The sequence below is a fragment of the Micrasema longulum genome, unplaced genomic scaffold, assembly GCF_059751315.1.
Source record: "Micrasema longulum isolate JH-2025_06_02 unplaced genomic scaffold, ASM5975131v1 h1tg001930l, whole genome shotgun sequence".
NCBI lineage: Eukaryota > Metazoa > Arthropoda > Insecta > Trichoptera > Brachycentridae > Micrasema > Micrasema longulum.
The window spans coordinates 23,959-41,160 of NW_028279104.1; the positions used below are offsets into that span (position 1 = coordinate 23,959).

A 17,202-nucleotide genomic window follows, 5' to 3' on the forward strand; every position below is an offset into this window, starting at 1 on the left:
ACGTAGGCAAAAAGGTCCATAACCTTTTGCCAGAATCGTGGAAAGACGGGAGTGTCGTCAAGTTACGGAAGGTGTTGACCTCGCTCTTTCATGACATTGGTCGTAGGGAGTCAGAAAAGTTGATGCATGCCACGGATTGGAGAACCTTACTGGATGTCAAAAATAAAATATAAAAAATAAGGGATATTTTAAAAAATATATATTTATAGATGACAACCATGAAGTTTCGCATAAATAAATTGTCTATGTTTTTATGAATGTATGTATGTGTATGCGCATGGGTGTATGTACGCATGTGTGTATGTACATGTGTATATATGTGTATATATGTGTTTATTTATATATATGTGTATGTCTTTATGTATATGAATCAAAACGTGTATCCGAATAAGTTTATATTTTGTTTGTCTGTGCTCTATATTAATTTGTTAACTATTATAATATATTAAAATGTAATTGCCTAGCTTGTAACGGGGTATGTACCCTTGTTAGCTGGGCAAAGTGAACATGGAATTGTATTTTGATAAAGAGTGTGAATAAATAAATAAAATTTCATTTTAGAACAATTGTCAATTTTAACATTTTTCTATGGTACAACTGACCGTTAGTGGGTTGTATTTTATACTGAAGAAGCCTGAGAAAAAATTGACAAGAAAATCATGCAAATGCCACAAAAAGCAGCATGGTCCGTTTGGAAATTATATTTTTGATATTGCTACATTATTTCACGTCGCTACGATATTCTGTTAATGAGTTGAATTTTTCACCGAATATGTTTATTATGATTTAGATTTTGCCTTTTAAATAGTACCATTGATCTAAAATTATGATTAACAAATTACAACAGGAATGGAGAATACCTTCGAGAAGGGAATATGGAAGTCTAGGCATCCACAGGGCTTATGACCTGTCAATGGCTGGTTTGAGTGGCCACTTTACACACTGTGTAACATTCACCATTTGGCCTATGTTTGAACATCCATATTTCTTTAATTCTTCCATCTGTTGATTTTAGTGAAGTCAAAGAGCTGAAACCTTTATTGTTGTGAAGAGATTCATCTGGTAATTTATAATTAAAATTAGTCTTTCTGATAGCTATTGCCAGATTTTTGACGTTCAGTACGTTTGCTGTTAACTTTTCGCCGGTAATTTACGTCAGAGTTACGTGACGTGAACCTGATTTGGGAGGAGTTGGCAGCCAACAGAGATGCCTGGAGGTTCTGTGTGGTCATCATATGTTCCAACTAAGAAGCGGACATGGAATAATGATGAAGATGAATTCGTTCAATACTTTTATTCATCATTCACTATCTTTTCGCTTTCCGCACCCAATGGTGCATAGGGCACTAAATTGCTACACCAACCGCAGCGTATCCTGATCATTTTTGTTTCATGCAGGTTAGATGATCAGTCTTACGCTTCAGGTGCCAGTCCAGGAACTATGAAATACTCTAGTGTAAAAACACCCTTTTAATGAATATTTCATGTCAACCATGTCGGGAATCAAACCCGAGACCGTTTGCATGGTGAGCAAACGCGCAACTTTACCAAAACATAGGCAAAATGGTGAATGTGACACAGTGTGTAAAGTGGCCACTCAAACCAGCCATTGACAGGTCATAAGCCCTCTATATACCTTGACTTCCAAATTCCCTTCTAGAAGGTATTCTCCATCCCTGTTGTAATCTTAATTACTCCCGAGGAGGTGAAATCCAGTCTTTTGTCTGCAAACATTTGGCCAAAATCAAATACTGTAGTAAAATTATGATTTTTCACGTGTTGTAATTTCACAGTGCTACAGCCAGACAGGTAGAATCGGGTAAATTTGAAGTTTGAAATATCTCGTTTGCGAGTTGTTTAAGTTTGAATTTAGATTCGTATTTCAGTACAGACCAGGCAAAGCTAGGCAAATTTTATGCCATAAACGATCCATTTGAAATACAAATAGAATTTTAAATTTCACGTCTCTAAGACTTACCGTTAAAAAGTTAGATTTTTTACTGAGGAATGTCCAAAAAATTTGGCTCGAAAATGGCACTGTTGATTTATAAATTAGATCTAAAATAATGTGCCCAGATTTCACATCGCTACAATTTACCATTTTGGAGGAGTTCCTGTGATGGACAAACAAACGACTAAATTGAAAATATTTGTAACGGCTCTCCGGGCATCTTTGATCAAATATACTTGTGCGGACTAAAAATGGACAAATGTTAAATGTTGCAGTGGAGAAGCCACCAACCATACTGTTCCGCCACCAGCTCGGTCCCATCGCACAAAGCAACGACGGGCGACTCGTGGTGTACCCGGGCACTATCCTGCACATGGAGTGCCTGTGGATGCGGAAGTTTGGCAACCCCAAGTGGAACGTCAGCCACGAATACAGGTGGGCGAGATTTATAGACGTGTAGATATATATTTTTTAATAGTTTTTACAGACATTTTGCTATTGATTAAAAGATTTTAATGCGCATCAAAGAATGACAAAAATTTTATTATCCTTGACAGCTCAGCTTATAAACTGCTTCAGTTTCAAGGATTTTTGTCTTTCGGGTTTGATAAATAGACAGGATCACCAAAAAACGGCATTGGTTGTTCAAAACCAAAGACTCCAATGCCTCTTAAAGTATCCACGCATGGTTGAGGTTCTCTTAAAGCGTATGCAATATTTTATTTAATTATCTTTATATTACTTACACAAAATTATAATTTATACAAAGTTGCTTTGACTACCTAACTAGGGTTATTTACCCCGTTCTAAGACAAATAAAATATAAACAAACACTAATCGATATATAGAAACAGTTAAAGTGAAAAACAAATGTATCAAAACCATAGTAAAAAAAGGAGCAAAAACGTGTAAAAAAATGTATCAAAACCATAGTAAAAATGTAGTAAAAACATAGTAAAAATGTAGTAAAAACATAGTAATTATGTAGTAAAACCATAGTAAAAATGTAGTAAAAACATAGTAAAAATGTAATTTAAACATAGTACAAATGTAATAAAAACATAGTAATTATGTAGTTTAAAACCATAGTAAAAATGTAGTAAAAACATAGTAAAAATGTAATAAAAACATAGTAATTATGTAGTAAAAACATAGTAATTATGTAGTAAAAACATAGTAATTATGTAGTAAAAACATAGTAAAAATATAGTAAAAAAAACGAAGCAAAAACGTAATAAAAACAAAGTAATAAAAGTAGTGAAAACATAGTAAAAACCATTAAAAATATGTCCATAAAAATATTTTGAAACTCAGTAAAATGTGAAATAAAAACAGAATACATAGTAAGAAACATATTTAAAGTCATAGTAAAAAAATTAATGTATTTTTATAGCAAAAAGCATATTTAAAAAAAAAACAGCAAAATACCGAGTAGAAAGAGAAAAAAAAAACATATTAAAAAATAAAGTAAAAGATGTAATAAAAAAATACATAGTTAAAATAAATTAAAAAGTCACGAGGATCTTAAAAATTAAATCAGTAAAATTAAAAATATATACAAACAATTTAAATTAAAACATGTGTTGGCCATCTAACAGCCACCATCAACCCCTCAGACTCTCTGCGACCAATTTCTCCGAGGAAAGTAGTCAGCAACCGCTTTAGCTTGTGGTTCTTGCAACATTTTCATGGCTCTGGCATTATATTATATAGCTCTGGTCCTATGTGGGAGTATTGTCTCTGTGCTAAGGAAGTTCTAACCATATATGGCCCAGCCAACCTTATCACCATTGTTGTATAGAATGCTTTTACCAGTGGGTTTTGAGAAGACCTTAGCACCTAATCGTGTTTATTTATTTCTAGAAAATACCCAGAGGGGTGGTCCAGCGACCCGGGTAGGGACAGCCAGCTGGAGTATCGCCTCAGTATATTCCACGCTACACAAGACGACTCAGGCCTATTCACCTGCGTAACTCCCGCTCGCCAATTCCATCAAGTAGACATTATTGTGGAAGGTAACAATACGATTTACTCTTAGTTGTTAGCCTGTTTCATTTGTCCAACAATGTTTGAGTATGTCCAAATGCTCGCAGACCGGCTGGATTTCCTCCCTATGGAGTTATTCATATTTAAATTTATTTCAACTGAGATGCAAAACATTTTTGATAAGGGAATATGGAAGTCTAGGCATTTACAGGATTAATGACCTGTCATTGGCTGGTTTAAGTGGCCACTTTACACACTGTGTAACATTCATCATTCTGCCCATGTTGAACAACATTTCCTCAACTGTTTCATCTGTTGACATTTGTCAAGTAAAAGAGCTGAAACCTTTATCACGTGGGTGAGATTCATCCGGCTGAACCAAATCACTTACTAGGCAACGCCTAAAAACAATTTTCCAGTTTTTATACTTTTTCCTTTACCTTCTCAAAAATGTTTTCCTTCTCTGTTGAAATAAATTTAAATGTTTCATTTGTACTTATTTTTCGATTAGGCAGAATCATAGCGTGTATCATCTGCAGGCTTATTTTGTCACAATTTTGTTCACAACCTAAATTTATTTATTTATTTATTTATTTGACACTTTATATACATATAAAATAAATATAAGGGCGGGCATATTGCCTTAAGGCAATATCTTCCTACCTACCCAAACTGTTCAGTTTGAGAAAATTATAAATACATGGACATATTAAATCTTACAATTTTATACAAAAATTAAAAATAAAGATTTTAAAAAAATATATATAAAAAAATTAACACTTTGAAGAGAGGAGAGGGGATGGGAAGGAAAGAAGGATAAAGGAACTATTTAAATATTTAGATAGTGACATTTCAATCTTGACTTTAATGTAAATAAAGAAGGGGTCTCAAACATTAGTGGGTAGATTATCCACAATCGAGCGGCTACTACTGTGAAAGAGGAGGCAAGAAAATTAGAGCGATGACAGGGTTTAAAGGGTTATCTCGTTACTAGAACGAAGAGATAGTCCGTGTTGTGAAAGAGGTTTGAAGAGCTCTCTCAGATAAACAGGCGAAGTGGGATTATATAAAATATTGTGAAGAAGTGATAGAATGTGAATGTTTCTTCTATGCCTGATCCTGAGCCAGTGTAGTTGCGTTGCGATACTCGGTTATGTGGTCAAATTTGCGAAGATCAAAGATATAATGAATACAAGTTCATTAGTTTGTCATAAATCCATATCACTCTGACGTAATAAAAATCGTATTTGACTCTTGTTCCCATACGATATGAACGAATTTACAAAACAAATTAATTATAGAATATGGCTACTAGGCTAATGATGAACGCTACGTAAGATTAGATGACGGACTTTGCAAGCTGTTAAAAATGTCACCAAGAAGCGACATTGATTCTCGGCATAAAACACTGAAAAATAGTACCATTATCTGAAAGGCTCGGCAATAATTAAACTTACCCTTTCTTAACATTTCAACTGTTTATTTTTGTATTTACATGGTGTCCTGTCCTACCTATTTCAACATCGTATGTATTTCTATTCCTACCAGCTGTGCACTGCCCCCCTCTACCGATGCGTAGAGGCCTCATTTCCAGTAGCCAGTCCACTCGTCTGAGTGCAGAAGTGGCCTTCTCCTGTGCCAACGGTAACGCCCTCATCGGAGCCGCCAGGCTGGTCTGCCTTCCCAGTGGAAACTGGAGTGCTCCATTGCCTCTATGCGAAAGTAAGTCTTTATTTCGTAAGGGTTTTTTATACGGGAGTTGCATTATTTTTTACCTCGCTTATAATGTAGGCACATGGTTTATGATTACTTCAAAGGGATATTATAAAGTTTTTATGTTTATAATATGTAGGTGTAAATAGGGTCGGGTGGGATGTTTTGGTTGAAGCCTGTTTTAGGAATTTCTCTTCACTTACTCTAATAACGAGCAGACCACAGAAATTATAATTAGATTATTTATTTAAATGTACAATACAGCACTTCTGCTAATTACAATGTACATTAGTTATATTAGGTAATTACATTAACATGTTTTAAAATAAAAGCTCAATAGATTATTCGGTCTAACACATAGTCCATAAAAACAATAGTAATAAGACAAACAAGTCACTAAAACATACTATGATACATAGTTAGAGAGGAAGAGTCTAAAACTGGTAATCCCAGCATGGAAAAGATTCACCTCTCTCGGTAAGCTCTCTCATTAATAATTATTACACATAAACACACATTGACAGCAGGACCGTGCGGTGACTATTGCTGGGAGGGTTGCTGACAGTATATATTTTTTAAATATTAAGATTTTTATTAATTGACGTGTTTCTTATCTAAATACTTGTCATCGTGAAATTAATAAATCATGAAAATAAATCATTGTTTTTTTAAAATTACCTGTAAGTAAATCCATCTATTTGAACTTCAGATCGATCCGACGTTTTCTCTTTGAAAAATCGACGATCACTCGATCATAAAAAAATGATTTTTCCTTCAAGGTAACATAAATTCCTTCTCAATAGAAATAATAGCGAGAGATGAAAGCCTGTCCTCACCAACTGTACTGCGATTGTATGTTTTTGCTCTTTTCATTGTTGAAAATGAACGCTCAGTTGCGGGAATGATTAGAAAAATATTTAACAAACCAGTATTATTTACCTCTTTTCGCTCATTTTATAACTACTTAACAAAATAATGAGAAAACTCTGACACATGGTCTATAATATATTACCACAATAGTATAAAAAATAAATGATTAAAAACACAACCGTTATAGATTCATCTTAGATTGAATTACTGATAAGTGACAAGGACAAGACAACCAGCGTATACTGGAACTGTAAATATCTAGGCACATACGGAATAAATTAGACATTAAAACCTCTCTGCTGATATTTAAAAGTATTATCGTTCCCCACATTGATTATTGCTCCAGTATTTTATATTTAAGTAATTAAGGAGATCTAAAGAGACTCCAAATAATACAAAACAAAGCGACGAGGGTAATATTAAGATGTGGGAGACGAACAAAAGTTAAGAAAATGATTCAACTTCTAGATATCATGACAATTGATCAAAGAATCAAATTCAATGTTGCCAATGAAATAAACAAAATTATTAAAGGAATAGTTCCGAGATATTTTCAAAATAAACTAAAAAATAATGAGTTCTTTCATAGAAACTATGCAACAAGAGGATCTAAAAATATAAGGCTGGAAAAGAAAGCAATGTCCCAGAACTGCCGCATGTACAAGGGAATACAACTATTTGAGGAAATGCCAGAAGGCATAAAAAATTAAATTAATGTAAATTTATTTAAAATTAAATGTAAAAAGGATATATGTGAAAAATATTAGGTAGTATATAGTGTAAATAGTGAATATATGAGTAATTAATGAAAATGTACATATGAAACAGTGAATATTATAAATTAGGATATTAAGTGTATAATAATGTTAGAATAAGTATAGATGTAAATATTGTGTTGTAAATATATATTAGACTATGTTAATCATAGAACTAAATAAAATAAATAATAAAAAAAATAAAAAATAATAGAACAAAACAATCATACGATGTCCAAGATAACTGACCAAATTTAAACAATAAGCAATTTCACACTTTATGCCATATGGTAATAGAGTCGAGTTTTCAATGTGTTGCGCAAAATTGGATGCTATCATTCCTGGCGAGTCTCGTAGATCAAATAAAAAAGATATTTAACTTAATGCGCATGCGCGGAATTGGATTTTAAAGTATAGAATCAGACTCAATTTGAACAGCAGAATCCACAGCTTATCTTAAAATACAAGGCGACTGTATAGCGTATTTTGTGGGTATAGAAATTATGCGTACGCGTACATACCTAAGTATAAGTAGATATAAATAGTGAAATTATTGTTCGAGTTTGGGAATCGTTCGCGATAGAAAATTCTTCGTAAAAATTTATACCAAGGATATTTTGTGGATTTTTTCCCTTTCATTCTTATTTATTTTAAAACAGGTATACATTATTCTACACGTCTTTCAAGGGATGCGCCGCATCCACAGTATCTATGAACTGAACGCGACTGATCGACAGGTGCCACAGTGCAGTTGGTTAGACGGCTGACTGTGAAACTATCGCCGCGGGTTCGATTCCTCCCATTTGCGAGAAAGAAATACAAGATTTTTTCTCAATTTGTCTGGGTATTGTGTATTTGTGTATTTTTCATAACTTCCTTCCGCATCCTCTCTTTCCCGCCTGCTGACAAGCCTCTAAAATAGTGGCTTGCCGGGTTATTCCATTAAAAAACTAAATAAAAAATACTTATTTTATCATAGGCGTGGAATGTGGCGAGGTGCCGATACCGATAGGAGTGTCCAGCCAGTCGCGGCCGCGTGTGTCTGTCGTGTCTCGCGGTGTCGGGGGGCGCGCCGCCTTTAGCTGCGCCCCCGGCTGGGGGCTGCGGGGGCCCTCGGAGACCGTCTGCTCACCCAGCGGGGAGTGGCTCCCAGCGCCGCCCGCCTGCGTAGGTGAGTGCCTTACCTAAGCTCACTCTAGGCTGACAAGTTCTGGACGACTTTCCATAGATGATAAAAGAAAATCTTTTTACGCCTGGACTGTTTTATTCACCATTACATCTAATAACTTTAATATCTCTTTTAATATCTTGCGCTGCCAGAGGTGTCCTGCCCGGCGCCCCAGCCCCCGGTGAACGGCTTCCTCCTGGGTAAGGCCCCCTTCCGCGCTGGGGACGTAGTACAGTACAACTGTAACCCGGCACACATGATGCAGGGCCAGCCCATCGTGGCTTGTCAGGACAACGCCCGCTGGAGTGGAGAGACTCCCAAATGTGAGTTATTTTTTTGTTTTTTGTTTTAACATTTACTTTGTGGGATAACGATTATAATATACAGTAGAATTCAATTATCTTAATCAATTGATCATATTAAAAATAAATTGAAAAAGCAAATTTAATTTTTTAAAACTATAAGAAATATAATTAGCCTAAAAGAACTTGTAAAAATATACTACGCAATAACTCAATCAGTTTTGGAATATGAAATAATTGGATGGGGATGTGCAAATGACACACTGATCAAGCAAATAATAAGTGCACAAAAAGCTTAATAAAAATTATCTTAAGAATCCCAATCAGAACTAGCTCCCTCGGTATATTTGAAAATCTTAATGTCAAATCTATAAAACAACTTTATGTAAAAGCTTTGTTACTATACGCACGTAAACATTATTCTCTACCTTCCGTTACAAATACAAGAGTTACTAGATACTCCACTCTGATGCTGCAAAAAAATTAATACAACCTTCGGTCAAAGAGGATTGACCTACTACTCGTTTTAGGTGTACAATCTACTTCCATTATCCACAATGACAATTAGTAAGTTCTCACAATATAAAATTTCTATTAAGAAATGGATAGGGGAGGTGGGTTGCGCACGGATCGGTGAGTGGATCAAGCCAAATAGGTAAAATGTGTGTACTGTTTATGAAATTTGTTCTATTGGTCCATATAAATTGGTTATGTTTTTTATGATTATTTTAGTTTTTTATTTTTTATTATGTTTATGATAATTAGGTTAATTGGATAATTTACGTTTTTTTAATTGTTATTATTATGTTAACGTTGTTAAGTAGCTAATCTTAGGCATGTTTCACATTTTGTAAAATGTTTACCTCGGCACGGGACTCCCCGGTGAGGGAACATTATTCTGTATAAAAAAAAGAATACAAACAATGTAAAAGTATAAATAAATAAATAAATTAGGACTGGGCCCCATTCGCATAGTAAAAAAATTGGATTTTTATCCAAAAAAGGGAATATTTTAATTAATTACTGTATGTACGAGGTGTGTTCAGAAAATAACGGGAAGTTTTGAATTTCGCGGGTTTCGAGAGTCTTATTGTCAATTTTTTATTATCATGTCATGTTGGTATATATGCCCCTGAAGTATGCCTAAATTTTCAGCTGTATTAATCAGCCTAAGGTTATATGTGTTTTTATGAGTTCGGCGATATTCGTTTGTTAAAAAAATGGATCAAAGAATTTGTATCATATTTTGTGTAAAAAATACGGATCAACGAATTTGTATCATATTTTGTTTAAAAAATTAAATAAACTGTAACACAGTGTGTGAAATGTTAACAAAGGCCTATGGTGAGTTTGCTATGAGTTTCCGAGATGGCCGTGAAGACGTTGAAGATGACGAATGGCCCGGACGCCCCAGCACATCAGCAACGATCGCCGAATCACAATCAGAGAAGGCAATGATGATGTTGGCATATCGATTGGCTCATGCCATGAAATTTTTCGAATGTTTTGGGTTTGGAAAGCGTGGCAGCAAAAAAAACAAAAACAGCGGCGAATGGAAGTTGCTCAGGTGTCACCAAATGAAAGCAACGACGATGCAGAATTACTGAAACGTGTTATAACAGGTGGCGAAACATGGGTTTACGGATATGACGTCGAAACTAGGGCTCAATCGTCCCAGTGGAGGCATTCTGGATAGCCAAGACGAAAATTGCCGAACACGCCTTATCTTAGCGGCTGCCACAGACAGCAGCTTGCCCACCACATACCACACACCGCATCTGAGGACATAAGTCTCCTTGGCGATGCCCACATACACGGAAAATTTGCTCATTGTCAAACGAGAAAAGCTGCCCGAATCTGATGATCTTTGTGCTGAAAGAAAGTAATCCAGACGTACATAATATGTACTGCATTGGATTGAAAAGAGAGGGGAGTGAATTCTTCACTGACTGGGATTTAATTGATCGGACATGATCAATTCGCCGAAACGATTACAAAACTTTTTAAAAGCCTCGCAATTCTTTTTAGAAGCCACCAGATCTGTATATCCGACAGGACCTATAACAGGACCACGGATAGTAGCGAGAAGCTCCATTCGGTAATCATAGAGAAGGGGAAAGGGACAAGACCACAGGATGTGTTCAGAAGATTGGTTAGGATATCCGCAGCAGCACGAAGGGGAGTCAACAATATTAAAAACAAATAATTTTACCACAGGCTGCCACAGACAAAGTAAACAATGAATATAGCTTAAAAATTTAGCATACTTCAGGGGTATGTATATAAACATAATAAAAAAAATGACAATTGTACTCTCCAAACCCGCAAAATTCAAAAATTAATTTCTGAACACACCTCGTACATACCGTACTGTAAATGAAAGTCATTGCTTGCTGAACATCTCGGTCAAATTAAGCTGTTTGACTGTCATCATCCGTTTTCGGGCAGCCGAGTCGTTATTTTGCAAATTGCAATACGTTTTCGTCTTAATTTTTTTCTGAAATTCTGAAAGCGATTCGGATAGTTGGAACTCGGATAATTAAAGTTCTACTCTACAAATAACATTTTAACTTTTATGCCACTCACGAGTTTAGTATGAATTTATTAGAACACAACAAATTTCAGGTATTTATTTAAAAGTTTGACTTAAATTGCAACTTCTGCGTATGTCAAATTAAAATCAGTATTCATAGAATCACTTTATGAAGCGCCCTTGAGGTATCATATTATAAAAATGGCGGGATTAAAGTTATCCCTAGTAATCAGAAAAGGTCCAGAAATGAATGTGTTGTCTGCCGTAGGTATCCAAGCATGCTCCTACCCCGGCACCACCATATCGGGGAGAATGTCTTCAGTCAAGTTCTACTACAAGATTGGGGAGACTATCTCCTTCACGTGCGAATCCGGTCTCGTCCTCAGGGGGACTCCGATGCTGAGATGTTTGCGGTAAATAAATTCTCCAAATTTTATTTTATTTCATTAAAATGTAATTTTTTGTATTGTACAAGTTGCCACAAGTATTGTACATAATGTATTGAGTTTTTCTACTGACATTTCTTGATGGGACTGCTTTTTAATTATAAAAATAAAAATACTTATAGTTTTAATCCACTTTTATTTATAATTATTTTATAAATTTTTTACCAGTGACCGGTAAATTCAAATACATTTTCATTGTAAAACTTCATAAAATTATATATTTTACACCAGTTTTTATTTTATACAATTTGGTAATGTATCCAAATAAAACAAGTTTATTGGATTGTAATTCTACTTTATTTTTTATAAAATATACAAAGGGTATATTGTGACGCGTTTCGTCTTGTTAGGACATTTTCAAACAAACTAACTTAAATATTTACAAAGTTTCCTTATATACTAAAAATAATTGCTATTTTATGTTTGTGGATTTCTATACAAGCCAAAATAAGTAGAGTAATTAAAATTCAATTAGGGTATACTGAGTATATTAGAGGAATATTTCGGTTATATTGGGGAAAAACCTTCCATTATTTAGAAACATTTGTAAGGGTATGACTTTAAAATTAATGTAATAATTATAAAAATATTGATTTCATTTATACAGGTTTATTTTGAAAATTATTGTTGAAATTCTACATTGGTGTTTTACACAGGTTTCATTCATGTTTAATGTCAACTAAGGTAAAATACATTCAGATTTTATAATATTATTTTATTTTAATTTAATTTATTGGGAACATTACAAGTTTTTATATATTTAGTAGGTATATAGTAAAATAAAAAATAAAAAAATATAAAAAATTATTATACTCGTACATAATATGGAAAAACAAATTTACAATTACAAGATTATAATTATAAATAATTTAGTTTTTATTTTTGAAAATATTAAGTAAAGGTGAATTTACTAGGTTTAACTGTTCATTTATAACATTCCTCTAATATACTCAGTATACCCTTATTGAATTTTAATTACTCTACTTATTTTGGCTTGTATAGAAATCCACAAACATAAAATAGCAATTATTTTTAGTATATAAGGAAACTTTGTAAATATTTAAGTTAGTTTGTTTGAAAATGTCCTAACAAGACGAAACGCGTCACAATATACCCTTTGTATATTTTATAAAAAATAAAGTAGAATTACAATCCAATAAACTAGTTTTATTTTGGATACATTACCAAATTAAATATGGAATTCTACCAATTATCTGCATACACAATAAATAAGTTATTATATACATTCAAACAAAACTTATGTTCTTATAATTGTTATTACCTTATACTTATAAAACCATGATTTACAACCCCTGCTTGCACTTGTTTATAACATAGAAATTTGTTAAGTCTCCCACCAGTCTATTGTACATCGAACAAGAAAAATAGACAATAATACACTAGCAGCTATTAAGCTGATGCGCGTATATCAAGTGTCCATGGTTATTAAACCTCATACATTGCTGTGTGCATCTAGTTAACATTCACTGAACTAGCACCGATCACTCTCTCCGGAAGGCCATTCCATTTCTCCACAACTCGAATTTGTCAGGTAGTTCCTCCTGGGGTTGGATGAGAAGGGGGTAGTGTTTAGTTTCAATGAATGACCTCTGAGATGGCGGTTCCCATTCATGGTGCACATCGATTTCAACTTGGGTACATTATATTACTCAGTTAATATCAAGTCACCACGCTGCCTCCGCTCTTCCAGTGAACTTAACCCGAGCTCCCTCGTATGATTTGATTCTTAGAGAAACTACCATTTTAGTTGCTCTTCTCTAGACTTTCTCCAACAACTCTATGTCTTTTTTAAAATAGGACTCCAGATTTGGTAGGCGTACTCCAGGAGTGGACGAACACATGTTCTATAAATTTTGAGGAACAAATCTTGGATGATGTGAGTTAATGTTTTCCTTATTAAGTAAAAGAAGGAATTGGTGGGTTTGACAATTTAAATAATATGTGATTCCCATTTAAGATCACAACTCCGAGATCTTTTTGTGACGTTACAGCTTGCACTTGATGACCATCCACGGTATATATTATTTTCATCATCCTTTGTTTATATATGTCATAATATAGTGTCCAGGCAGATGAAAAATACAGGTTTGTGTGTAAAATGTATCTGGAAGTGACTTTCGACTTGATGACTGCTCTCAGGTAAAAATTCGGAATAAGGAAATTGAATCGAAAAAAGTTTGTCTCATAGTTTAGTGGCCAAACAAAAGTTTGAGCTCTTGAACTTAATGAGTGAAAATCCAGTCCTCAGCTTCTCAATTCTCTCTCTGAAAAACAATAGTATTGAACTCTCTACTAATAAACCGTCTAGTTGAATTATAAATTGACTAAATTGTATTTTCAACATTTATTTTTTACTTCTAGCAATGGGAAATGGTCCAGCGCCATTCCGATATGCTCTCGGGACCCGATCGGCAACGAAACGTACATCGGAAGCGACGACTCCAACCAACTCGCTATGCTCAACGACGATCCTCTCATTTACTTGAATGCCTCAGACTCCATTACTGCAGCAATACCGACGTCGACAAAAATAACGCCCGCCATCTCGATACAGCATCAAAACTTAAAGAAGTCAAAGCAGTTACCGACTAAACCTACAAAACTCTTACAGTATACTTTGTTTACTAGATTACCCAAACCAGAATCGACCATAGTAAAAAATTTGTTATCTGCGACGAGTCAACTGTCTACCGCAGTTTTCAACAGGGGAGTTACAGCTACCATCCAATCGCCGTATAAATTTACAGTAAATGATAAAACAAATTCGCCGTTTGATGTAAAAATGCAGTCGACCGTTAGCGGGACATCGAGAATCGTAGATTTATCATCAAAATATCAAAGTTTTACTAAGAAGCGACCGAATTTTGATGGAGTATCGTACAGCACCAAAGCAGCTTCACAATTTTCAGCCAGTAATCATAAATACCTTTCGGTGGTCAAACGAGACGTTTCCAGAAAGCAAACGGTGCTGCCGACGATTACGGTCAAAGAAACTCTCAATTCCGAGATGTTCGATGACGGAATTGTTGCGAAGAACAATCCGGATGTCTTGTCTCCTAGAATAATTGTCACCAGATCTTCGATCAAAAAGGATTTGTCTAAAATGTTCCGAGAGTCGACGGATCCGACCCCCGTGGACGAGAGGCTCGTGGAGGCGGCGAGGGAGGAGTTGTTAAGAAAATTAAATAATGGGAGAAAATCCAAGACCAGATAGGCAATGCTTTTGTTACTTTTGTCTGACAATTTAAATTGATTGAATGTGATGCCAAATGCCAAATTTACTTAAGAATATGTTTAGATGGGGTCTACGCTACGTTCAAGGCGCACGTAAGGAATGCGGCGATGTGTTTCGACGCTGCCAGGTTAAGTTTTGTTAAAAATTGACGCCTCAATATTGAAGAATAAAATATATCCGTGAATATCAACTACCGTACATTCACAGAGACTGGACCGCTGTGCGCGTGCAAACCACGAGCCCACTGCATGATATCGCTGGCCCATTTCACACCACGGTATGAAAAAAAACAATACAGCGGATTGATATTTTTTATTAAACAATTATTTATTTAACAAGGTACAAAAAGGATGTAGAATACCGTATATAAGGGAATATGGAAGTCTAAGCATTTACAGGGCTTATGACCTGTCATTGGCTGGTTTAAGTGGCCACTTTACACACTGTGTAACAATCACCATTTTGCCTATGTTTGAACATCCATATTTCTTCTATTCTTCTATTTCCACTAAAACCAACCAATGACAAGTCATAAGCCTTGTAAATGCCTAGACTTTCATATCCCTTATTTAAGATATTCTCCATCCCTGTTGTAATTTGTTAATCTTAATGACTCCCGAGGGGGTGAAATCCAGTCTTTTGTCTACGAACATTTGGACAAACTCAAATATTGTTATTATTCATTTACTTAATGCCCGGCAAACGTAATAACCAGTACACCATGAGACCGACTAATCTCCAGTCGATTTCCCTTTGCGGGATTTTTACCTGAGTGAGTACTCGCTAAATTATAACAATGGTTTTAATAAAATTATCATTCAAATCTCTTTTGTTATGTTTTACTATATTATTTGATTCGGGTTGTGGTCCCGTGGCTAGAGTTACGGACTCACGGATCGGAGATCCGAGGTTCGAACCCCACTCTACCCCAACTTGATTTCCATTTTCTAATAGTGAGTTATTTACAATTCGTTGAAAGTGGTCACCAAAATTAAAACATTTGGGTAAATTATAAGAACTTTTATATGTATATTTATTTTTTTAATAATGTATTAACCGGGGCGTTTTTATTGATATTTTTGTAAAAATAATTAACTATGGAGTTTTATAAAAAAAAAGAATAACATAAATATTATCAAATTTAAATAGGTACAAACAAATCTAATAAATATTTTGAGTTTGTCCAAATTTTTGTAGACAAGGACTTTTTTTATTTTTTTTTATATGGGAGTTGCTTTATTATTTACCTTGTTTATAATTTACAAGGTTTATATTTCAAAAGTGCATTTTTCTGCAATTAAATTTCTTTAAATTTATCTCAACTGTTGGGATCAGGAGGGATATACTAATGTGGGCCAATCAGGAACTTCTCAGCATTTGCTCACGTGGAGAGGAAACCACTCAAAACTCTTCAGGAGAAGCCGGCCTGTTGGCAGCAGTCAACAGGCCTGCTGTTCCACTAGAGGAGTGTTCGGCATTTTCTTCCCTACTTTGGTTTATTTTACCAATTGCCTGCACTATATTGATCAAGTATAATACTACCTCTCGTGTGAGTTCTTTTGTAGACAAGGACTGGATTCAGCTCCCCGGGGAGCTGTTTATATCCAGTCCTTGTCTACAAAAATTTTGATAAACTCAAAATATTGTTGATAGATCCACCTGGTCCATGAAGAAGTATAGAAATTTAAAAATAAAATTTTCAGGCGTTGCCTAGTATGTAGGTGAAATAATTCAATTAGATGAATCTCACCCGCATAAATAAAGGTTTCAGCTCTTTAACTTACCAAACATCAACAGACGAAAGAATTGAAGGAATATAGATGTTCAAATATGGGCAGAATGATGAATGTTACACAGTGTGTAAAGTGGCCACTTAAACCAGCCATTGACAGGTCATAAGACCTGTAGATGCCTAGACTTCTATATTACCTTCTATTAAATGTTCTTCATCTCTGTTGTAATATGTTAATCTAATAAATGTCAATCCACTATAATTTTTAGATTAAGATGATATGTGTGAAATAGGCTATTCTCCGTCGGATATCACACAGCTTGTTTGTTTATCTGGAAATTATTGTAATGATGAACAGACTTTAGCTGATTTTTATTCACCGGACAGCGTCACAACACACTATCCCATTCCTTCCGTGCGCCTTGAACGTAGACCCCGACTATAGGTATTTTATTTTGACAAATGTGTCAGATATACAAGGAAAACATGT

The 17,202-nt window shown here is 34.7% G+C and overlaps 1 protein-coding gene across 1 annotated transcript in view; it reads left to right on the forward strand.

Moving 5' to 3' along the window:
- Positions 1-15,137, forward strand: part of LOC148273503 (locomotion-related protein Hikaru genki-like) — a 37,447-nt gene extending 22,310 nt beyond the window's left edge. Inside the window, exons 7-13 of the mRNA XM_088238613.1 lie at positions 2,227-2,386; positions 3,815-3,966; positions 5,486-5,659; positions 8,255-8,446; positions 8,596-8,766; positions 11,547-11,691; positions 14,107-15,137. Of these exons, the coding sequence (XP_088094739.1) occupies positions 2,227-2,386; positions 3,815-3,966; positions 5,486-5,659; positions 8,255-8,446; positions 8,596-8,766; positions 11,547-11,691; positions 14,107-14,959 (1,847 nt within the window). The 3' untranslated portion in view covers positions 14,960-15,137. The remainder of the gene's footprint in view (positions 1-2,226; positions 2,387-3,814; positions 3,967-5,485; positions 5,660-8,254; positions 8,447-8,595; positions 8,767-11,546; positions 11,692-14,106) is intronic.
- The last annotated feature ends 2,065 nt before the right edge of the window (positions 15,138-17,202 follow it).